General features: G+C 32.7%; 1 protein-coding gene across 1 annotated transcript in view; it reads left to right on the forward strand.

Annotated features, from left to right (window-relative positions):
* The first annotated feature begins 961 nt into the window (after positions 1-961).
* The window catches only part of LOC133189452 (uncharacterized), a 36,043-nt gene continuing 11,424 nt past the window's right edge, over positions 962-25,580 (forward strand). The window contains exons 1-7 of the mRNA XM_061324823.1: positions 962-1,029; positions 2,629-2,694; positions 11,604-11,669; positions 11,800-11,850; positions 13,038-13,274; positions 13,436-13,522; positions 13,676-13,789. Coding sequence (XP_061180807.1) covers positions 970-1,029; positions 2,629-2,694; positions 11,604-11,669; positions 11,800-11,850; positions 13,038-13,274; positions 13,436-13,522; positions 13,676-13,789 — 681 coding nt within the window. The 5' untranslated portion in view covers positions 962-969. The remainder of the gene's footprint in view (positions 1,030-2,628; positions 2,695-11,603; positions 11,670-11,799; positions 11,851-13,037; positions 13,275-13,435; positions 13,523-13,675; positions 13,790-25,580) is intronic.

Below are 25,580 nucleotides of genomic sequence, written 5' to 3' on the forward strand. Positions count from 1 at the left end.
ATAGTAATCCACAGTAATGTAGTAATTAAAATATATATGAATTAAATTGTTAATGCATTAAATAACTTTTGTATCATTGCATATTTCCACTGCTACACATATTGTTTCAAAAATAAGCTGAATGACAAGAATTATGTATATTCAGTGCAAATTAAGTTGTTAAAAGTGTGCATCACGCTATAAAATGTGTGGTTGGGGGGAGGGGGGTATGGCACCTTCAAAACGTCAGAGGTGGGATCAGGAGCCATGGAGGAGTGAGTACACCCGCCGTGTGCTCATTGTCATGATCGGGAAATAACGGAAAAATCCTTCGACAATTCAGTGTGAAATAATGGCCTAACAATTAGTATGAAAAACGGCAGTCAGCATTTGACTCAATGATAAATTGTATTTGCTGACTAGGTCATTGTATCGACCATAGAACTTACGAAATGATGTATTTAAACAAGATTGCTGATATTCTTGTTTCATCAACTTGTTTGTCAATAATTTACCTCGTTTTAGAAATTGTACATACGTAGAGCATGCTTTTGCTTATCGAATCAGCTGAGAGATATATACCCCGTATGCAGGTGATGAAGGTATTTTGCTGCATAAGTAAGGGAAGTTGACGATTTAAATGTTAAAGTCATCACGTTTATCATAAAGCTTGGTTGTTAGATTATCATTAACGTCTTTTTCAAGTAAAATATCCAAATATGAAACAGATGTGTCAGATTCTATGATATCGTTTATCTCACGCTCACCGGGATATATCGTATCGACATCAGAATGGAAATAAGCATTCTTAATTGACAATACGTCGTCGATATATCTAAATGTCGAGTTGAAGGCCACAGCAAATGTTTTCTTCTTTTCACGTATACAAATTTTATAATAATATTACTAATTTTATGGTAAGAATAAAACTAATTGCAACTCTGACTTATTTTCCATTATTTTTTCATTGTTTTGAAGGCTACAGACCCCATGAGTCAGGAAAAGTTACCACCATTACCATTCCAGCAGAATTCACAGGCAAACGAAAGGGTACATGCATTATTTTATTTAACAATTTGTAGATAATAGTTTATAACATCTCGAAAGTACAGTGTGTTTCACAATATATGTCACAGATCTAAAGGCAGAAAAAATTGTAACACACAAGCTACATATACATTTTATACATCATTTTAATCAACAGATATCCAAGATTAATATTTTAAGTCAGAGGTACCAAACACATTCTATTGCTGTTTCTATGGCAACGATTATCTCAAATGATTTGCTCCAGATTTTTACCCCTTTCTTGATATAATGTGTGGAAATAGCTGACCACTGCTTTGCACGTTTCACTGGATATCTGCCGGATTTCTCGTTTTATTTGTTCTTCAGTTCCCTTATCCCATCAAGATTGTCAGTATATACTGTATGTCAAATATCCCCAGAGGAAAAAATCCAAAGGACTGAAATCAGGTGAATGTGGTGGCCATGGCTTTTCAGTTCTGTGTGAAAGATAACGTCCTGAAAATGTGTCGTCTTGCCACTCAAGCACTTTTGTAGCTGTGTGTGGAGTAGCTCCATCTTGTTGAAACCAAACATTTTCGAAGTTGGTTGATTTCCGTTGAAGGGCTGGTAAAAATTTCCTTTTCAGCAAATTCAGGTAACGCTCTGCGTTAACACTCTCACATTCTTCATCAGAATCTTCAAAAAAATAAGGACCAATGATTCCTGTTGATGAAAGTGCAGCCCAAACAGTGCTTTTGTCCGCGTGCAGAGGTTTTTCCTCATTAAAAATTTGGTTTTTCAGAACCCCAAAAGCGCATGTTTTGTTTATTCACAGATGCATTTAAATAAAAAGTGTGCCTCATCTGAGAACCATATGCTGTCGACCAATTCCTTGCCCTTCCTTTTAATCCACTTTGCAAAATCAAATCGGCTCCTAATGTCAGTTGACTTTAGATGCTGCATCACTGAAATCTTGTATGCAGTAAGACACAAATCGAATCTCAGAATTCTAAATACACTCGAAACACTTACATTGTCACACTCCATCTCTCTAAACACTAATCTATCTGATTTTCTTGGTGTTTCCTCAATGATAGACCTCACTATGTCAATGTTCTCATCACTTCTTGACTTTCTTGGAGGACCAGGATTAAAGTGTCTTTCATCCTTTACACTACCTTTTAGTTCAAACTTCTTAACTATCCTTAATATCTGAAACCTAGACAGCACTTTGTTATCTGGATACTTTTTCCTGATCACACTCTGTACAGTTTTAGGATATCTGTGTTTGCAATACAGTTTTTCAATCTCAGATTTTTGTTGCAAGTTGTACTCCATTTTGAAAAAAAAAACCCTAAAATTATGACATAAATTATGACGTCATCAGTTACTTCATGATATGATTATTTTCCCGATATTTTCGCAATATCATAATTTCAGGTAAAAATGGGTTTCTAGGGTATTAAAGTTTCTTTGATACCATGCCTGACATTCTGGTTACACTTGTTTAGATGTGTGACATATATTGTGAAACGCCCTGTACAAGTAAATGTATTGATGTGCATAAAATTAAAGAAAAACCGAAAACGATTGATAGAGTATGATTTATTGTCTTAAAACATATCATGAATATATTTTCAGGCTATGAAAAATAAAGTTCAAAATGCAGACTCACAGGGTGATAAACAAAGAACTGATCAGCCAGCGGTAATTATCAAGAATCATGGAAATTATGCAAATCGTTAGAATTAAATGCTTCAAATATTTATTTTCTTATACAGTCCTACATGTAAAAAGATTTAAACTTGTACACATTCTGAACACATTTTGGTTTTATTAGTTTAAGCTCATTAATATTTCAAAAATACATAATAAGAGGTTACCAATTTATGTTTAATGAATTACTTAAAAATCACATGCGTTATAAAACATTGCATCAAAAGAAAAGATTTTCGCGTACATATTGGTTGAAATCATTGCACCATAATTTCACAGGGTTTCATTGACAGATATGAAAAAGAAACATTTTTTAGATTTCAGATTAAAACTCAGTCACCAATTAGTATTGACAACATGGCAACTTAGAATCACATCAAATTAAGCATGTTAAGACCCATTCTCTGTAATGATATGAACTTTTATATGAAATATATGGAGATAACGAACAGTATTCAAGCTCAAAAGTCCATTATACAATACAAAATAGGAGCAGTGCAAACACAGACCTCCAAACATCAGAGGTGGGATCAGGTGCCATGGAGGAGTGAGCATCCCCTGCCGACCGGTCACACCCGCCGTGTGCTCATTGTCATGATCGGGAAATAACGGAAAAATCCGTCGACAATTCAGTGTGTAAATAATGGCCTAACAATTAGTATGAAAAACGTCAGTCAGCATTTGACTCAATGATAAATTGTATTTGCTGACAAGGTCATTGTATCGACCAAAGAACTTACGAAATGATGACTTTAAACGAGACAGCTGATATTCTTGTTTCATCAACTTATTTGTCAATAATTTACCTCGTTTTAGAAATTGTACATACGTAGAGCATGCTCTTGCGTATCGAATCAACTGAGAGATATATACCCCGTATGCAGGTGATGAAGGTATATTGCTGCATAAGTAAGGGAAGTTGACGATTGAAAAGTTAAAGTCATCACGTTTATCATAAAGCTTGGTTGTTAGATTACCATTAACGTCTTTTTCAAGTAAAATATCCAAATATGAAACAGATGGGTCAGATTCTGTGGTATCTTTTATCTCAAGTTCACCAGGATATATCGTATCGACATAAGAATGAAAATAGCCATTGTTGATTGACAATACGTCGTCGATATATCTAAATTTCGAGTTGAACGCCACAGCAAGTGTTTTCTTCTTTTCACGTACAAGATTTTGGACAAATTCTGCTTCATATGAATACAAAAAAAGGTCTGCTAATAATGGGGCGCAATTGGTACCCATAGAAATTCCAATAGATTGTTGGAAGACCTGGTCTCCAAAAACCACATAGATATTGTCAATCAGAAACTCAAGCATCTTTTTAATGTCAACTTCAGAGTACTTGTGTGTACAATCAGAATGTTTTTTAACAAAATAATTTTGCAAATGACCAATGACAAGGTAAGTATATTTACGAGTTCCATTTTTATTATTATTTTATATAGGAGCTGTGGCGCGCGCATAGTCTCAGAATTTCTCTAAACTCTCTATGATAAAAGTCTTTTATGCTGTAAACTCAAATCAGGCAAAAATTTGTCGTTATGTGTCATGGTTACCATAGCAACAAGTCCTAAAGTTTGAAAAATGACATTTTTCAACATGTTTAGAGTCCCACAGTTAACGTTTGCAGGAAAGCAAACACGTGGCAATGACTATTTCTGAAAGTTGAAGGCCTGGTGTCTTAAATGCATGATAAACATGTTTGGTAAATCAACTATAACATACGTTACTATGGAAACAAAGTATTTAAAAGTAATTATTTTGCTCATTTAATTTTATAAAGTCAAACACTTAGGAATAAAAGCAGTTATAGGTTGAAATGCAAGCAAATAATAGACAAGAGATCCTTGTAACATATAAAAGGACAAAATATTATATTTTTTATAGGTTGGCAATGATTGCCATGGTTTTAATACCACAAAGGGATTTTTAATTTACCCTCTTAGTGTTTAAATCTTATCCTATCTTTTTGAAAAGCATATTTTTATATAACTGATGATTCATTTTCAAAGGCGTTGGTGTGGCCCTAATTTCAAATCTCAAAAAATTCAAATTCAATTCTTTAAAAAGAACGTTGCTATGGCAATAAGGTGAAAAAACATGCATAAATATCTAAAAAATATTCTGTTTCCTTGGATACGTACCCTTGTATGTAGATTCCTAACACTTTAACGATTGATATATATGAACAACTAACCTGAATTTTGACTACCACCCAATCTCTAACTGGATGCAAAAAGCTCGCACATAGGGTTTAATATTGACATAAAATTAACAAAATCGAACATTTTCTCTTCTTGGTAATCATAGCAACAGTGTTGTGTTTTTCAACAAACTTTATCAATATATGATATTCAACTTTATTTGGGTACAGCCCACTAATTGTTTTCCCATAGGCGGCAATGTTAACGTTTCTTCACTTAGCAATGTCCCTAATTTTCGTTCAGCATTGAGTGACCCCTCAAATCAAAGCACATCAAGTTGTCTTTCCTTGGTTAAAATCTCGAGGTGGCATGTCAGATTCGTTTTCTGGCAAAATGCGTCTGTCTGCGATAACCTCTGAAAATGAAAGTGAAAGTAGGGGATTTCAAGACTTCTCACTGGTGTTATAATACATAAAATAATTCTGCTGATCTTCTTGAAAAATTACATCTGCCAAGCTTTTTTGCAAGGGAACATACTCCTTATCAACAAGTATGAGGCTCAGTTTAATACCTTATCACAGTTTTTTTTAATTCAGGTCTGCAAATTAAGGAACTTGTAATTTTTTCTGCACTACTTTCTTCTCCTACCGATTCTAAAAATAATTAGAGGTATGTACCCAATATGAAAAAGTATTTTCTGGATTTTACAACATTTTACATCATAAGTCATACTACAGACTATGTAGTGACATTATGCCAAATTTCAGGAAAATTCAATCATTAATAAAGATTTTACACCATGCACAGTTCTGTATGCAAAATTCTTATAAAATGCTTCCATCTAGCCACAACTGCACCCAAATTTTAAGTCATCGGTTAGCTTATTAATGTACTTATACCATTTTTATAATCTTTCAAAACTTTAAATACATCAAGCAAAATCATAATCAAGCACCCATATGGGTCCATTTCTCTTATTTCAAAAAATCAATGCATTTTTGCACAAAATTTTATCATCCCTCACCCTTGAATTCATTGTTTCTCCATGATTGACAAAAAAATTAAGTTTACAAATACCCCGAAAGTGGTAAAAATAGAAAGTACTGATTATTTCCTGTCCATTGATGTATCATTCAGGAAAATTGGTGTAGGAATAAAAAAGTTATAAGCCTTTATATTCTTGTATACATTCATCTGTTTCAAAGCAATTTTACGCCAATGCAAGTTCACTCATCTATGACGTCATAATGACATCATAACAATGGATTGCTTATTACACATGTAGTGTTACTTTTCCCGTACTTTTAATTAAAGATGAAATTAGAGCTAAAATATTCATTACAACTATAAAATGATAAAAATACTTGCATGAGTAGATCAAATAAATAGTCTACTGAAAATGTTTTGTTTCCATGGTAACCATTTTGTAATTTGTAGGAAAATGAAAGAGAACTTTGAAAATTTTGAATTTCCTTACAAGTCGCTCATTCTGACTGACAACTATTAAAGAAATTTCAACTCTTATATTGGTTAATCTTAATATTTTATCATACACAACACTATGAATGTAATTGTTTTGAAATTCTTTTTAAAATATATTAGCTGTAAAATATATAGCATACATGTATAGATTAGTTTGATGGTCACTTTCATACCTCAAATATTCATTTAAAATCTACATTTTCTAAGCTTTAACACCCCCACCCCCCCCCCCCACCCCCCCAATACACACACACATACACACACAAAGAAGCTTTAGAAAATTCAACTTACATATTAAAAGTACTGCCATCATTTTACATGTGAAGACTCAAGATGTGTTCAAATGAGTTTGTTTTTACTGACTGATAGTTTTAAACACCATCTGCATGAACCTCAAAGTTGGCCTGTATCACCATGATCCTAAAAAAAAATAAATTTAAAAAATGGTGCAATAATTAATAAGCATCAAAAAGCACCTAAAACAATCACAGACAGACATCAAACACACAAATCCTACCACATTCCTTTTCTGCCCATAATTTGATATCAATTGAAAATTATGAATTTGCACTAATTAGTCTCAGCATTGTTAAATTACATGTAAATTAATAATACAGGTAAAAAGCATGTTTACTGACAATAATTTTACATCAGACAAATACATGTAATGCAGTTAATAAAATATATATATAAAAAAAATGTTAGTGTGTATGTTCACGCTCACACTGCTTAACTTCTACAGAACTGTAGCCTGACCGACTTCTTAGAAAGAATGCACATGTAAATTGTCCTCGCTCATGTAATTCTATTCCATGAAAATAAAAGTTTTCATTTACAAATATTGTAATAAGGCATGGAAACCTTTTTTTTTCTTTACCTCTTTCATAAAATGACAAATGCATATCACCTACATACTGCAAGACTCTGCACTAGGTAGCACTAAGCAGTTTTGATAACTTACTGCCATTCTACTTTCACTTTGACCTTGAACTTCACTGAATACCGATTCAGACCTCATTTGTCAATTTTTGTGTATATTGAAAATAAACAATGGTGGTGGATGTACTTCTAAAATAATTGTTCCTTTCCTCTGCTCTGAATTAATAAATTGTATAAAATCGATACATTTAATTTACATGCTACATGTGTACACAATGGGAGATATGAGCATAAGCTGTCTGTTCCTAAAGGGGGGGGGGGGGAGGAGGGGGTATTCACAAATCGATTTGTTTCAAAATATGTATAAACAAATTAAAATTTGCTTCTTTCATAAATTTAAACAATTGCAAATGATAGTAAACACCGAGTTCAAAACAAAGTAAAGATCTGTGAGAATTTTCTCTTACCAATAGGCTCCACAATATGGGTACAGCCCACTAATTGTTTTCCCATAGGCGGCAATGTTAACGTTTCTTCACTTAGCAATGTCCCTAATTTTCGTTCAGCATTGAGTGACCCCTCAAATCAAAGCACATCAAGTTGTCTTTCCTTGGTTAAAATCTCGAGGTGGCATGTCAGATTCGTTTTCTGGCAAAATGCGTCTGTCTGCGATAACCTCTGAAAATGAAAGTGAAAGTAGGGGATTTCAAGACTTCTCACTGGTGTTATAATACATAAAATAATTCTGCTGATCTTCTTGAAAAATTACATCTGCCAAGCTTTTTTGCAAGGGAACATGCTCCTTATCAACAAGTATGAGGCTCAGTTTAATACCTTATCACAGTTTTTTTAATTCAGGTCTGCAAATTAAGGAACTTGTAATTTTTTCTGCACTACTTTCTTCTCCTACCGATTCTAAAAATAATTAGAGGTATGTACCCAATTCTACCAGATAAGTACTATTCAAGGTGAGTAAAATGATATGTTTCTTGATTTAAAGGTAGTAAATTCCTAAAGCGGCAAAAAAATATCACTTTAAACAATTAGTACGTTATTTCCATGGTTACACTGCTAAGCAACAATTAATCAATTTTTTTTTTATGTTGTCGGTGTTGCAAGGTCCTAAGGATGTATTTGTGCCAGTCATGAATTTTTTTGGTTTTCCTCAAGATAGTAGCATTAACCCAATCATAGCAACAGATTTTGCAAGGCAACACTGAGTAACCATGGCAACCATGAAAGTTATTTTTAGAATAATATTGCCAATACCCAATTACTTAAGATCAGATATTTTTATTGTTTTCTTTAGTTGTTGATTGAGTTTGATCATGTAACATCTATCATTTGTGAATATTGAGCTTTTTCCAGCATTTTTCAACCTCTAAAATGTATTACAAATGTACCCATTGTTTCCACTTACTTAGAGATAAATTCTAAATAGTTTCTTTATAGCATAAGTGGCAACAAGGTGTCTTGTTTTGGGGAAAATGGTTTGTTTGTTTTTCTTAGTCTTTATTAAGGCTTAATAAAGATTCAAAGTAGTTGAAAATCTCAATTTTTTCAACTTTTCTGGCTGTTACCCTGGCAACCAAGACACTTAGCGACGAAAGTTTATTTGATATATGTTTCTGGTGTCAAGTTGTAATAATGGCGCAAGTATATTAAGGCAGTACCCTGATCATTTTTCAGCGAATTTAGACTTTTTCCGTAAAATGTAACATTGATAAATCGGAAAAGCCATAGATAAAACATTTACTATTATTATCTATTGTATAGACGTCATTGAGTCTTTGGCTGAAAGGAGCACTCCACTACGACGTCATCATGTGACGTCTATAAATAAAAAAAAATTGCCTTAACGAAAAAGTGAAAAGTTCAACACTAACCCGGGGATAATTTATTTCTTTTTTTGAAAAAAATTATGTAAAAACATCACGGGATCCTGAAAAGTGCTGCTAGAATCCTACTCTCCCGACACAGAAAAAAAAAATATTCCAAAGTTGCGCATGAAACCTTACCAAAATTTTCACAATTTGTACATACGATCAAGGAATTTTTATCAATTCATGTTAACCACACGATTCTAGCAGCACTTCCCAAGTACTATAGAATACAAGCTTTCGATACAAACAAAATTTATGTTTCAAAGTATGCGGCGTAGCGTTGAACTTTTGCATCGTTGTTGCTATAGAACGACAGAGGAAAGGCTGATCGGGATTTCAAAAGACTGCCTGTGTTCATTATAAGAAAACATGATAAGTATAAATCAGCGTACCTGATTCTTAATCTTTAATTCCTTATGAATCACACATAACATTTACGGTATATGCTTTAAAACTTCCATTTTATATATTTGTTGACATGAATTCTCGTCACGTTTAATTTTCACTCAGCAAATATTTGATCAATAGTTGTGACGTCATGGGTTTGATATTTTACCCCCGTGATATATACTTAGCTATTTATACCACCCCAAAACGACAAGATTTAGTTTATATTATATTATTGAATGATTCCATTCACTTTTTGGACCTGAAATTCAACTTGAGATATAGATATTAAGAAATCATTATCAATAAAGTTCACGTCATACAGCTTACTATGATGTCATACTGTATAGGCAAGTAGGATATCTGAGTGCAGCCTTTACATACCCGCGGGGCAATGTTTCATCAAAATCGGTGACCATGCGTGGCAAAAAAGTTTAAGGGGTTACAGAGAATCGCTATTAAACATTTAGCAGTGCAACTTATCTGCTGTTAAGCAGTTAACATGGTAGTTAATGTGATATTTTATTTTTCATTTTTTTCATTTTGAATCCCGAAAATATTTTTTTTTCCAATATGACAAAATTATTTCACATACAACAAGAAGGGAGTATTCAATAAACAGGCAGGTACATATTTCCTGTGAAGGTTTTATATCTCGGATCAGTGAAACGGTTTAATGTTTTCACTCATTTTTTTTTTTCCTTTCAATTAGTATTTGCATTTATGAATAAAGATCGAGTTGGCCATTTTACTGGTGATATTTTTAGCACTAGTACAACCTTAGAATAATATGCAAAATGTCCAAACTCAAAATTTTTGTAATGCAATACTGCCATACTGAGAAAAAAAATCACCACAGATTGAAATAATGTCTGATAAATTAATCATTATGATTGTTATAACAAATCTGAAACACTTTCTTGCTCCACAGCTTCAGATGCCATTTTTTCTCTAAAAAATTATTGACCAGAATACGAACTACAATTACCAGGAAAAATGCGTAAAACTTTCATAATCAATGAGATAATTTCCAATTTTGATAAATTGGTCGATGTTTAGTTTGTACGGAAGCGTATTAGTGCTAGGAAATCTTTTTTTTCTTTTTTAAAGTTTGAAATTCCAACATAAAAGTTGGATTTTTCAACTTTAATTCTGGCTTTTTCAATTTTAAAGTTAGGTAATTCCAACTTTAATCTTGACTTTTCCACCTTTAAAGTTAGTTTTTCCACCTTTAAAGTTGGTAATTCCAATTTTAAAATTGGTAATTCCAACTTTAAAGTTGGTAATTCCAACTTTTAAGTTGGTAATTCCAACTCTATTCTTAGAAATAACAAGTTTAAAGTTAGTAATTCAAACTTAAAAGTTGGTAATTCCAACTTCAAAGTTGGAATTACCAACTTTAAAGGTGGAAAAGCCAACTTTAAAGGTGGAAAAGCCAAGATTAAAGTTGGTAATTCCGACTTTAAAGTTGGAATTACCAACTTAAAAAAAATTACGTGGCATGAATTCGCTATTTGACTAATTTGCAATGAGATTCAGATTTCATTTTCCTCACATGAGCAATTGGTTTAATGACTTCAAGTAGTTATAGATAAATCTGTAGTCGTCTGAAAATAAATGTGTATAATGGTTTCAATTTTGAAACAGTCTTATTTTATTTTTGGAAATAAAAAAGTTTCAGTTCCAGAGTTAAAATGTGTAAACTTACGATTTCATTCTTACTTACTTACATTCAAACTTACATATCAGAAAAATAATCCATATCTAATTCTATATACTAGTAATTATGCATGAATCTAGTTTAAATAAATGTGTGGTATAATTCCACTTCATCCTCAATAATAAAATTAATATTCATTAATTTATCCCCTCATATACGGGGACTTTATATACCCATCTTTAAATGTATACCTTGCTTTATCTCATTTTTACATCGACCGGAAAATATACTGAACTCTGGTTAAAAAAAAATAATAATAAAGCTTGTAAGGGAGTGGGAAGCCGTTTAGGAATTATCTGTAACGATTCTGTCACAATGAGCACTGGCTTTGTTTGTCATTTGAAAATTTTAGATACTCAAAAGAGTTTTTAAATCATACTTTGCTTCTTTTTTCAGAAAAATAAGAATGACAAAGGCAAACAAATGGAAAGTCAGAAAGACAATGAAACAACTATTGAAAAGGTCAAAAGTCACCATTTGGCATGTGATAATTATTGTGTTACAAAGATGATTCTTTTTATTGAATATAACAATGCCCATTGTTACAAATTAAAGATGAAAAATATATTCAATAATGCTCTTATATTTTTAGGTTGAAGGAAAAGCAAGCTGTGCGTTATTGATTCTGACAGTAGGAATAATGGTAAATGCGTTGCTTTTATATTTTCACAAAAATATCCCCATGTACTTTTCCGAATTCAAAATGGAAGAAAAAATTGTTAACAGGACTTTAATTTGCTCATATCATATCGCAATTATTGTTTTGTATAATGTCAACGCTTTCTTCATGTTAATTTTCGCTGAATGTGAAAGGTGATTAGAATATTTTCTTCCAGTGTGCCTAAATGATTGCATTCAACAAATGCAAGATGTTTGCCTGAGGTCGATAGTCTAAAACCGAGGGATCTACAAAATGCATTTTGCCCGAGAACACAGTCAATAAATGTTATACATTTTTGACATATCTGTATCTTGTGCTGGCTTTCATGATGTAAATTTCATTTAGCAGCAAGAAATGCAAATAGATTTATAATTAGCTAATCCCACCCACAGTGTGACGTAAGCAGTCCAATATCTCATCGACAGGCCCAATATCTTATTTTTTATGACCTCTTACTGAAACATTGGAAATGTTAGATTTTTTAGTATAGATTTATATAGGAACTAATTTTTAAGGTATAACAAAGATTGATATTCACTAAAAAAAAATATTAGAATTGAGCGATCTATGACGAACATTTGTGTGTGTGTGGGGGGGGGGGGGGGGGGGCAATCTTCATATCATATCATATATATATATATATATATATATATATATATATATATATATATATATATATATATTAAACCCCCTTTATATCCGTTATATAGACAGTATGGAATAGATTATTGTTTTAAAAGTAAACTTATTCTCCAATACATAAGTTTGAAAGTTTTTTATGAAAATGAATTGTGAAAACTATTTTCACTATTGTTATCAAGGTTTTCGTGTATATAAAATAAAAAAAATCTAAAGATTATTTTTACGTATTAGTTGTTTTATGAGATAGTAATTTATAAGACAAGCAGACAAGTGTGTATAATTTACAAGTTGTGGAAAAGGGGGGGGGTTATCAGCTAATATTAAAGGAAGATTAATTGATTGATTGTTATTGTTCTACGCCGAGTCGGCAATATTTCAGCCATATTTCGGCGGTTATTTAAAGGAAGAATGTTTAATTCCACATGAGTAGTAGTTTTTGTGAACTATTCTTAGACTTCTGATTAGTAACTTTTCTTAACCAGGTACATGTAATGAAAGACGTGAATTGCAACTATTTCTCTATTTAGGTTACTTCGATTATATTAGTAACATGGTGTGTGATAGCAAGAAAAGCCAAGCTCTGTGAAAAAAAAGAAGCACTAGAAATATTGAATATGGATTCCTTTGTTTCCTGCTCTTATGATGACGCAAGGGAGAAAATTAAAACCATTCTCATAATAGGATGTGTTTCTGTTGCAGTCAGTCCCCTTTGTCTTCTCCTTCGTTTGCCTTTATCATATGCGCCAACCGGAAAATTTGAAATCGCATATTTGATTATATATTATGTTTTGGTATGTTTTTTTTAATTACTTAAAGCATCGATTAATGACTGTATTTGTTCTAACGTGCAAATTATGTGTTAATTTTGAAGCCTTTTAGTAAAGTTCGTTTTTCAAAAATAATCTCTCATTTTTTTCTATTGTAGTATTTCTTCTTTTGTCTTGTGATATCAGTTTTACTGTTCATTTACACGATTCCAATTCTGGATTTAAAAGCATCACAAAAACTTACGGTAACAATGTTCATTACTCATATTAAAAACATAAGAAAGGAATATACTATTGTACATTTTAATGGTTAAATTAATCCAACTGTATTTACACAATTAACAAATAATACATGTAGATCATCTCAATTGCAAAATATCTGTTTTTTCACTGTCCAGGATTATGGCACATTAAAGAAAGTGATGTTTAACTCCTTGGCACAAAAGTATACTTCTGATGAAATCACACGCAGTAATACTATGTCAGACAGATGGAACACATTTTTTATCAAGGTAATGCCCTATATATTGATATATATTTTATCATAAATTGTTAAATGATAGTTGGTTTTCATCAGCTCTTTTTTTATTCTGGTAAGTACATTTTTAGGTTTAACTCATTTTTGCATCACTCCTCTCAAATTGTTAGGAACTTTAATAAATGGAGCTAAAAGGGTGACTGAATAAACTCTCAAAAAGTATTACAATTGATTGAAGAAGTAGGTAACTATTCATCTTAACATCTGTTTAATAGGGTTGTAAATGGTAGTGTAGGATTAGATGTTTTACAGATTGAGGATTTAGAGAATTTCGTTCAAACGCGTAAAATTGTAAGGTATTAATTTACGATACTTTAATTTCAAATTTATGTTAGTTTTTTTCCCCTTACAGTGATATAGGTGGCACACAACAAGTTTAGATTCACATGAATTTAACTTTGTTTGGCTTTGATCTGCTTTAGTATGATTAGAAAACTAGTCACGATAAACTTCCAATGCCTACTTGTCCAGTTGATCTGCCAGAGGGGGTTTAAGTTTCCCAGAAGATGAGAGGCAAAAAGCTTTGGATTCATGCAATAAGGAGAAATGATGCTATCAAACATAATTTGATCTTAGATTTTTTTTTTTCAGTATCACTTATAATTGTTGATAATGTTTGGATTACTTGGATGAATTTCATGTATAGACAGTGAAGGGAACTGAATTTCTGGCCAGACAAAGAGCTGGTCGCCTTTTTCTCTCCGACTGATTTTTACAGAAAATTCATTTCCACACGAGTTCGTATTGATGGAACTGAGATTCCATAAAAAATCTAAGTCCCCAATTGCTCAGCAAGCAATCTTCTCTACATATAAAAATAGAAACACTGTCAAAGTACTTGTATGCTAAACTCCTAGAGGATTCTTTGAAATGTGTCCTTTATTTGTTGAGAGTCTGCTAGCGATAGACAGCTTGTTCAACGGAGTCACTTGTTAATTTCTTTGTCTGTTTATTGTTTCACGTCCCTCTCGAGAATTTTTCACTCATATGGAGATGCCACCAGTTGCCGGTGGAGTGCTGCAAATTTTGACCTATGCTCGGCACTCAGGGTCATTCAGCAGTGAGGGATCTTTTTCGTGTAAGCACCTACTTCGACACGGGTTTATATGGTCTCATCCGAAGGACCGGTCTCCACGTCCCACAGTGGGATTCGAACCCACAACTTCAGGATCAACTCCTTACTCCGCGACTCTAGAGCAGATGCTCAGCCTCGGCTATACGCGGGCGACACGTCACTTGTAAGTTCTAATATATTTGAATCCAGCGGTTATCTCATGGCAGACAAAAGATTTAATGTCCAAGATTGTTTTGCTCCGAAAGATGTAAGTGTTAATGTTCTTCATTTTTAAAGAAACGAAATAAAATGTCAGGGAAGACTGATTTGCGTGATAGCACAATTTCCAGCAAAACGAGTTCATATTAAACGGCTAATCGCGTTTGGAAATGCAAAGTTCTTAAAACACCCTTAAAGGTGTTTTGACATAGATTTGAAATTAATATTTTCTCAAATTTTCGATATAAAATCATGACTTATGTTTTTTATAGCATTTCACATAGAAATAAAATTTTAAAAAACTTATTTTATCTTGAAATTATTGAAAATACAAATTTCGGGACGCGTTCGATTGACACATCTATGCACTTTCACAAAGTAAACTTTATCCTTAATACTTAAGAAAAGTAGAAATTTTATTGTGCATCAATGAAAAATATTAAATTATAATCCAGAAAATAAAGAGCAGATATGTGAGAAAGCAAAACGACTCACCAGTATTGTCAGTCCGTGCTCAATGATGTGTGCAGAGTTTAACAAATTGAACACACCCGTGAAACGTTAACTGTTTTTATAAACAGGGCACGAGCTCTGTTACTGTTAATGTTTACGTTTCAACGGGTGTGTTCAATTTGTTAAACTCTGCACACATCATTGAGCACGGACTGACAATACTGGTGAGTTGGTTATGCTTTCTTACATTTCTACTCCGAATTTTCTGGATTATAGTTTGAATATATTTTATTAATACACAACCAAAATTTTACTTTTCTTAAGCATTAAAAATAAAGTTTGCTTTATGAAAATGCTGGCATGTATCAATCAAACGCGTCCCGAAATTTGTAGTTTCAATAATTTCCAGATAAAATAAGTTTTTTAAAATTTTGTTTCCGTTTGAAATGCTATTGCAACATATAAGTCAAGATATTATACCCAAAACTTGAGAAAATATTAACTTCAAATTTGTGTCCAAGCACCTTTACGTACAACTGAAATAAAATTAGCCAGTGAAATTGTATTTGTTTGCTTCACACTTAGTAAATTCAAGAAATGTTTTGTTTCCAAACATGCATACGTATATCTATCTTTTATGAAAATGAAAGTGAATGAATACAAGCTGTTTCAGAGTCAATACCAAAGTATGATGTGACTTCGTTTATGATGAAACAATTTTAATGGAAAGTGTATGTACTTTGACAATTTGTTAATGGTTAAAACAGACTTGTTGAAAATTTTAATTAATTCTGTTGTCATGGTTATCAAAGTTCTTCAAAGCAGTTTTTACGTATGCGTAAAAACATGATATTAATTTCTGCAACATTTTGTCTATGAATGCTTACGAGGGATATTCCAAAAAAATAATGACACTTGGCTGTTTTCAGCCACATTTATTAATATTTGATTCTTTTATTCGTCCCTACCCTCACCCTTGGACTGGATACACTTTTTGGACCATCAATACATTTCTGGAAACATTTTATACTCCTCAATAGGGACACCAATCAATCATGTACTGATAAATTGCAGACTCAATGGTATTTCATGATTAGTATCTTTTTCCAGATAGATGGAATTTAAGTTTTGGGAATAGAAAGGAGTCGCATGGGTCTAGATCTGGAGAAAAAGGGGGAGGATAGGAAAATAACCTGAACTTTTTCCGCATCCAAATACTCGGTCACAATGCGTGCTTTAATTGTGTGCAGGCGCATTGTTGTGCAAACTTCGGAGATACTTCATACCCGTTTTGTGGCGATGACGTAATATTTCTTCAGTTTTTTAATGACAACATTTTTTTTATAGAAGTTACCTTTGATTGTTTTGCCCTTTGGCTCAATACTTTGCATGACAGGTCTTTACTGTTTGCTTGACAGGGCCTTTATATGGCCTTTAAGAAAATAACAAATAAAACATTTTTCCCGATTCGTAATCTTTTAAAAATACTAGAACGTTTTGCATTCGTTGGTGCCTAGATTCTGTTAGAAATCTTACGTTTTGGCTCAAAATGGTATACCCAGTTCTTCTCACCAGTAACTAAATTATCATAAATCTTTTTGATTTATTTTGGATACAATTTTAATAATTTCTTTGCGTTTTCAATACGAACTCTCTTATGTATCCACCTAGCTTTTATCCTTCTAAGCTTTAGTTTTTTTTTCAAATTACCATGAACACGTGCTAACGACAAGTTTGTCATTCAAGCCAATTGCCTCAAAGTATATCTTGCGTCTTTCTGTAAGATTTGGTTGATTTTTACGCTGTTATTATTGGTTGTAACTGTTGCAGGGCGACCTTGGCGAACAGCATCTTTCTGGTGTTCGTAATCTGTTTTAAATTTAGAAACCCAATTACAAACACCTATAAGACATTTGAGCATTCTCATAGATACCACAGACCTCACAATAAATATCTACTAGTTTAAGGCCATGTAAGGACCTACCTTTTACATAGGCCCTAATTTCAAGTGCTCTTCCTCCAATCATTTTGAGCATAGTGTAACGAATAAGCTATAGAGGAATGTACACTGTAGCTAAGTCAGTGAAAATGTAAACATGAAATTTTCTTCCGCTACAGTTCAGTGATTAATCTAACGTGTCAATGTGGTTTCAGTGATATGTTCATGAATTTGATTTTTCGTACATGCATTTCCTTCGACTTGAAATAGCTTTGAGATCTTTCACTGTTTAAACAACTAAATACCAACAGAAAAGTTGCCCTTGAATTGCTAGAAGTAGTCATGAGTATTGTCTTGCTCTAAAAATCCGTCAACGATGTTTAAATAGGAGACAGTCTCCTCTGATATTTTATTGTATTTTGTATGAAAGCGGCTTTAACTTCAATTAGAGTACTTTGGTCCAATATGACATCAGGTGAAGAAGTTATGAAGGATTCAACTTTGAAACAAATATTCTGCAATTAGAGGTTTTAACATTAATATTTTTCTTTGAACTTTTTTATTGCCACTGGCTCAAATCATTTACCATGCAAAATAGCATTTACAAGAATTTCAGGCACATGTCTTGTTAAATTTTCAGCAAGCTCAAAAATCAGTTCTGTCAGTAGCCTTACAAATTCTGCCAAAGTTGAGAGAGTGAATTTTCTTCCGTCTCTCAACGGGCCAGATTGCACTTTTACTCTGACCATGTCTAGCTTAACTACGTGTATATTATCACCTGAAATTTTTGTTTAATAGGTTATTTTCAACACTAGAGTCTGAGATACTTTACAAACTTCCTCTCAAATATGTACTTCACATTGCTATCTACACTTTTGTATATTCTTCCGAACTTTTTTCATTGTCTCTTTCTCACTCCTCCTATCTGTGTGTTTTGATAATATCTTTAATCTTTTCATAAATAGAAACTTGTATACAATACTCCCTTCTACTCTTTCTACAGAACCATTTTTTTTGTCATTTGCTTCAAGTCTAAAATATGTTGAAAGGGAATGACTCATATATTTACTGATACAATTACTGTTCATAGCTGTCAGCATTTGACTGAGAGTAAAGGTTGTATTTGTTGACAAGGTCATGGTATCGACAACAGAACTTTCGACATGATGACATCAAACGCGACTGTTGATATATTTGTTTCATCAATTTGTTTATCGTTTGAGAAATTGTTTATACGTAGAGCAGGCTCTTGCATGATAGGGTACATTGCTACATAAGTAAGGGAAGTTGACGATTGAAAAATTGAAGTAAATACGTTTATCATAAAGCTTTGTTGTTTAAATCTTTTTTTAGTAAAATATCCAAATGTGAAACATATGTATCAGACTTTGTGGTAACTTTTATTTCAAGCTAACTGGGGTATATCAAGTCGAAATATAAATTGAAGCAACTTTTGTTAATTGATTATACTTCGTCGATACAATACCGATCAAACACAATCTAACAACAGAGCGAACCCCAAGAGCGAGCCTCGAGTTCGCTATGCCTTCGCTCAGGGTCCTCTTTTTAAAAATTGGGTGCGCTTTGGGTGCGCTCGGCGTTCCCTGTGCGTTCGATCGGAGTCAGCTCTAGATCCTCTAGAGCGAATCCCGCATTCTCTTTGATTCAAGCGTTAAGCGGACCCAATTTCAACTTACCCCGACTGTAATTTACCTCGTCCCTTATATATTTCAAATATAGAGTAGTTTAAATGGTTCATTGTTGCTCAGTGGCGATAGGAAGCATGTATAACTGTAAGTGACAAACGATGGATATTAAAAAAAAATGTTACCAGAATCCCATCATAGATGTATTTTCTACTTCGAATAATCACTAAGCAAGAAGAAATTCAGCAAGATGAAAATGAGAGGACAATTTTTGTGTTTGATTTTTTTTTTTATTATTTACATGAATATTTTTTTTTTATAAATGCGTGAATAATAGTTGCTAAAAAATTCGGGAAGCCATTTCCGAGAAAATAGTTGATAACGTCAGTGTTATATGCATGAATTTTTTTAATATTAAATGAAAATGTCTTGGGTTGATGAAAAGAACAGAACAATCAGGTACATTTACCAAACAAAATCTAAAAATAAATAAATGCTGTAAAATCACATATCTTCGTGGAGTAAAATTTTCCTGACTTGAGGAAAAAATATTGGTTCGTGGGGATTTGATTTCTTGGATAAAAAAAATGTTGAGTAGTTATATATTTGAAAAATTAATTATCGTGGTGGACATAAATTCCTGGGTTTCTTCATACCTCGAAAACAACGAAAATTAAACCCCTACGACAATTAGTGATTTTCATTGTATACAAATTTTTGAGTTTTTTTTTTTTTCATTATCACTTTCAATTAATTATTGAATGGTATTATAGATCAAAAAAAAAAAAAAAAAAAAAAAAATGAGCGGCAGCCTAATTGACGAAAAAGAGATTGAAATGATTTGATTGTTTGTTCAGTACAGTTTTGGTTATGTGCTCCAATTTTTTTTTTCAAAAAGAACAATAGGCCCAGGGGCCACATCGCTCACCTGAGCACTGTGGCTAGGAAAAAAAAACAAAATAAGTTTAGTATTGAAAAGCTTAAATGCATAAGGTGTCCCGACCTACCCCTAAAAGGGAAGGGAGTATGATTCGAACAAAATTGAATCTACACTAAGGATGCTTACATATTTTTTTTCTAACTATGACCTTTTTTCCTAAAAGTTAGAACTTTCATTGTGGCCCCCACCCTACCCCCAGGGGTCATGATGTAAACGAACTTGAACATACATCATCTGAGGATGCTTCCATATAAATATGATCAGTCATGGCTTTGCTGTTTTTGAGAAAGAAGATTTTTCCTATTCTGTGTAGAGCTTTGATAGTCCATTGGGGCCCCATCCTACCCCTTGGTGTCATGATTTGAACAAATTTGAATCTACACACCTGATAATGCCTCCATATAAAAATGACCTATCATAGCTTTGTTGAGTTGAGAAGAAGAATTTTTAAGATTTTACATACTCCTACAGTCCCTAAAACGTTCTACTTTCCCATTTTTCCGTTCGCTCACCGTTCGTTCAGCGTGCGTTCACCGTTCACTCTCCGTTCACAGTTTTGCGTTCAGCGTTCACTGCGCACTCGCGTTCACCGTTCACAAAGCGTTCAGTGTTCGCTCTTCGTTAGTTCACTTTGCGTTCATCTTGCGCTCAGCGTTCACTTATCGTTCAGTCTTTATTGTCATTCGGAACTCTGAAGTGAAAGGATTTATCTTTTTGAAAGTAAGGATTTACAGGTTTTGAATTTAATAATTTACATATCGTGTTTAAAGAATCATTATTTCATGGGGGAAAATATATTTTTATTATACTAACTCATCTGTTTGATCATTTATTAAATTTATCTGGAAAACAAATGTTGTTATGTATGTACCTATGTAGAACGATGCTGAAAAATTATATTTAAATACGGGAAATATACAGATACTTCAAGCAATGCAACATTTTGTTGTTAAGTTAAAGACGGCAAATCGTTAATAGATACATGTACATGTAGATAATAATCAAAGTCAATTAATTTACCAACTGCAGCAAAAATACTAAAATGTTTATTTCTAACACATTTTTTTAAATACAGAAATACATGTTAGAACTAGTTCTGAGATTTATAAACAGTACTGCGGATATCCAGTTAATTAAATATCTTACGCAGGTAGGTTAAGGCTTCCCGTAGAATATCACAGTGCACGCTGTGCCTTCACATCTCTGAACTACCAAAATGTGACGTCATAATGGAAAATGACGTCAAGTCACTGCAAACTTGAGGTGTTATGACGGGGAGAGTGTCATAAACTTTACACTTTATTTCAAACTGCATGTAAAATGCAAGATAGCTATTGCAAAATTCACGGGTCGTTCAAGGTTTTCTAAGTCTTATATGTCCGAATATTTTAAAAATACACCGCTTACCTACCCTTCATTGAAATTCAGCATGTTCAAAATGCTTATGAAAAATATACTTTTGAAATGTACTCTGTTTTATACCCGTGGTTGAAGGTAGATTTATTCTGTGTGAAAAAAGAGTCTGGCGCAGGTGATTAATGAGGATTAATCTGAGAATTTTTGTGGAAATCAGTAAGAAGAGGTTGTCCTCTAACTGAATCTTGCTTGGGAAAAATGTGTGTTGGCTTTGTTTTAATACAGATTACGATATTGTGTGGAAAATACCCTCAAATTTGTACGTAAGTTGAATTTCTCAGGAAATATTTTGTACCCAAGTAATACTATGACTTTTCCCAAGCACATTTCGGATACACAAGGATACGATGAGTTTATTTATATAACAAAATGTTAATAATTATTGTGTTAATCAGCTGCGCCGAAACGATTTATATGAGACACTTCAAAAAATTATAAATGACCGTCACGTGATCTACAAAGTCATGTGATATCATAACAAATATGTTAATGTATAGCCGAGGAAACCCTTTATATAAATTGGAAGTAATAAAGTTCAATACTTATAAATTAAAACCAAAACCGATCTCGCAATGACATATTATGTTTTGAGCGTATTTTAAAGCTTCGGGAAGCCTTAACATAGCTGCGTAAGGGCGAATTAAATTGATAGTGTGGTTTAAAAAAAATGTTTGTTTAAAATGTAATACATTAAAAAAAAATTATTCTACTTTACATATATAAAGTTTTTGATTAGCGAGAGAGAAATGCCTTTATAAGATGATTATCATTTATATAATCAAGGTGATTCTCCAGTAATGATATTTTTCACCGTAACTCTATATGTTTGCAATTCGATATGATTAAGAGCCCCCCCCCCTTTCCCCCCAGATCGGTTACCTAGTTAGTATTTCCAGTATATTTTGATTAAAATTTAAAAAGAAGTAAATGTGTTTTATAGCACGAAAATTTCAGTCTCAGAACAAACATACATCTAACCAAAGTCATTAAACAATAGTAGTTCAAAATATACATGTGCCGGTGGTGATATTTTAAATTAGAACAGGGAGCATGTTTCAAATTCAAGCGGCTTAATCATTCTAAGTGTTTATTCCCAATGTATTTTATTCATTTATTACTTTTTTTTTTTAGAAATGTTGGAATTAGGTCTAGAAAAGATAAGAAAAAATGTTAAAACATAATACTTTCCCTTCGGTGTAACGAGATTTTCACACCTGCACAGTGTCGAATTTTTTTGATTGACAGGTCAAGCACGTGGACTTCGTGTGAACTTGAAGCAGGAAAATAAAACCGATTATGACTGTAAAACAAATGGATTTGTTGATATAAAAAAAAAATGGTTACTTTCACTGCCTATATAATTTAGAAAAAAAAATAAGAATTTTTATTTGATATAGGTACAAACATTTGAGGAAAGGGGGGCTAAAATCTCTCTCTCTCTCTCTCTCTCTCTCTCTCATTTGCCCGTTTAATAAAAACTATGACAGCATATTACTTAAATATCAGGTTGTGAAAATTTAATCTATAACAAATAATATGAATGCTTTTTTGTATCATCTTGTCCGAGTATAATCACGGCCGGGGAATGTCTACAGATACATGTAGAAGTCTGCACAAATAAATCATCATAAAAAATAAAACTGACACATAGATATATTATTGCATTAAAATTATAAAATACTACTGTATTTATGTAATACGTCCACATAACTGTAAAATATTTTAATTTTTTTCCTCATTATTTTACACGGAATCGCCTTGACACGGAAATATGTGCATAGTTGTAAAAACAGTTGTAATTCATTCTATAAGTCCGTAGTTTTCTCTTCTAAAATCAATATTATTTGTAATGGTTTTATATATCAAACAAGAATTAATATATCTATTTTACAACTGGATTATTTTATCTTTTATACTTCAGCGTTCGGTAACAATTACAATGTTTTACAGCGATTAAAAAAACGTGTTTAAAAATGTTGGTTTTAAACATCGTACATATGTGCAGAAAGTATTGTAAGAAACTTAAATTAATAATTTTACTTATCGTGCAAGTATCGTCTTTCTTAGGACAATTTTCATTGATTTGTTTATTTATTCATTATTTATTCATTTTTTTGCACCAGGCATTAGAATACAATAGAATAGTTTCAATGCAAGGAAAAGATCAGAGGCTTTCCCAATAAATCGTTCATCTTGCATTCACCGTTCCTTCACCGTTCACTTTGCGCTTCGTTCGCGTTCTGCGTTCGCTCACCGTTCACCGTTCACACATCGTTCACCAAGTTGCGTTCAGCGTTCACACATCGTTCACTCACCGTTCGTTCGTTCAGCGTTCGTTTCCCGTTCGTTCACCGTTCAAATGGGAAAGTAGAACGTTTCAGGGACTGTATGTGAAGCTTTGATCGTCCATTTTGGCTCCACCCTACCCCCGGGGTAATGATTTGAACAAACCTGAATTTACACCACATTAGGATACTTTCACATAGATATGACCAATCATTGCTTTGCTGTTCTTGAGAAGAAGATTTTTAAAGATTTTTCCTATGTATTCCTATTTAAAAATTTGATCGTCCATTGTGGCCCCACCCTACCCCCGGGGATCTTGGTTTGAACAAACTTGATTCTTCACCACCTGAGGATCCTTCCATATAAATATGATCAATCATAGCTTTCCTGTTCTTGAGAAGATTTTTGAAGATGTTCCCTATATATTCCTATGTAAAACTTTGATCGTCCACTGTGGCCCCACCCTTCTCCCGGGGGTAGCTTGGAAACTTGAATCAATACTACCTAACAATGATTCCACATGAGTTTCATCTTTCCTGGCCCATTGGTTCTTGAGAAGAAGATTTTTCAATGATGCCATTAATTTTCGCTATTCGTAATTATCTCCCCTTGGAGGAGGCCGTGGAGCTTCGATCGAACAAATTTGAATCCCTTTTACCCAAGGTTACTCTGTGCCAAGTTTGTTTGGAATTGGCCCAGTAGTTCTTGATAAGAAGATAAAATTGAGAATAGTTTACAACTACAAGGTCGGCAACGACAGACAACAGACAAATTTTGATCAGAAAAGACACTTGAGCCTTCGGCTTAGGTAAACTTTAAATAAATGCATGAATGTAATACATACGCATATAATTTTTAACATCGACTTAAAAATGAATCACCCCCTCCCGATAATATGCATTTATAATAATTTTTCTTGAAGCAGATTTTGTACATAACGTTGTTCATTAGCAACGTTTTAACTACGGTGACAAAACAAAACAATTCAAACAAAAAATAAACAAAAACAAAAATATTACAGTGAATATAATAGCAAGAAACATTCGAAAAGCTTTATATGTATTAGCGGCATGAGATTAAACATAATTCTAAATAACTTTTGAATTGAATGTTATCTAAAACAAATATAATGATGACGTAAATGATGATTAAGATAAAATTTAAAATGACTGAAATAACAGCAATTTGAAGTATTTTTAAATAGGTTTTTTTTTTCTTTCAAGGGTAAGTACTGACCATCTTGTAAAATACTTAGTCTATGAGATCTTGAAAGTGGTTTGACTACTTCTACATTATTACGTACGTCATTTTTAAACAAATTTCTGGTTGTGTTGTTTTCATTATTGGTTCATATTTAATTCATGCAATTAAAATCTGTATATGAATTATATAAAATATACCAGTTTTATCATTCGTATTCAACTGAATTATATATTTATCAAAAAATCGTATCCAAACTAGGTAACTTAAGGAGGCGGATGAAAGGGAGGGGGTGGCAGGTTCGAATTCAATGGGGGTTATACTTAGGTGCACCGTGACGATTGTAACGGGATACATTCTTTAACCAAATGTCGGTTAAAACAAAAGGAACCTTCACTTTTTTTTGCACCCCAAAATAACTCATCAAGTTGATGATTATACATTTAAATACATGCACATGTTGGTCACTGCTTATCTATCGAACAATCATTGAGTGAATATTTTCTAGGCAATTTTGAATAAAAAGATGTCTAAACATAGAAATTTCAAACTGCAAATTTCAACGTTTCAATAAAAAAAAGTATGTTCTCGTAATTAAGTGTAGACAACACA

Source organism: Saccostrea echinata, unplaced genomic scaffold (genome assembly GCF_033153115.1).
Source record: "Saccostrea echinata isolate AGI-Se365-2 ecotype Australia unplaced genomic scaffold, CSIRO_AGI_Sech_v1 ptg000018l, whole genome shotgun sequence".
NCBI lineage: Eukaryota > Metazoa > Mollusca > Bivalvia > Ostreida > Ostreidae > Saccostrea > Saccostrea echinata.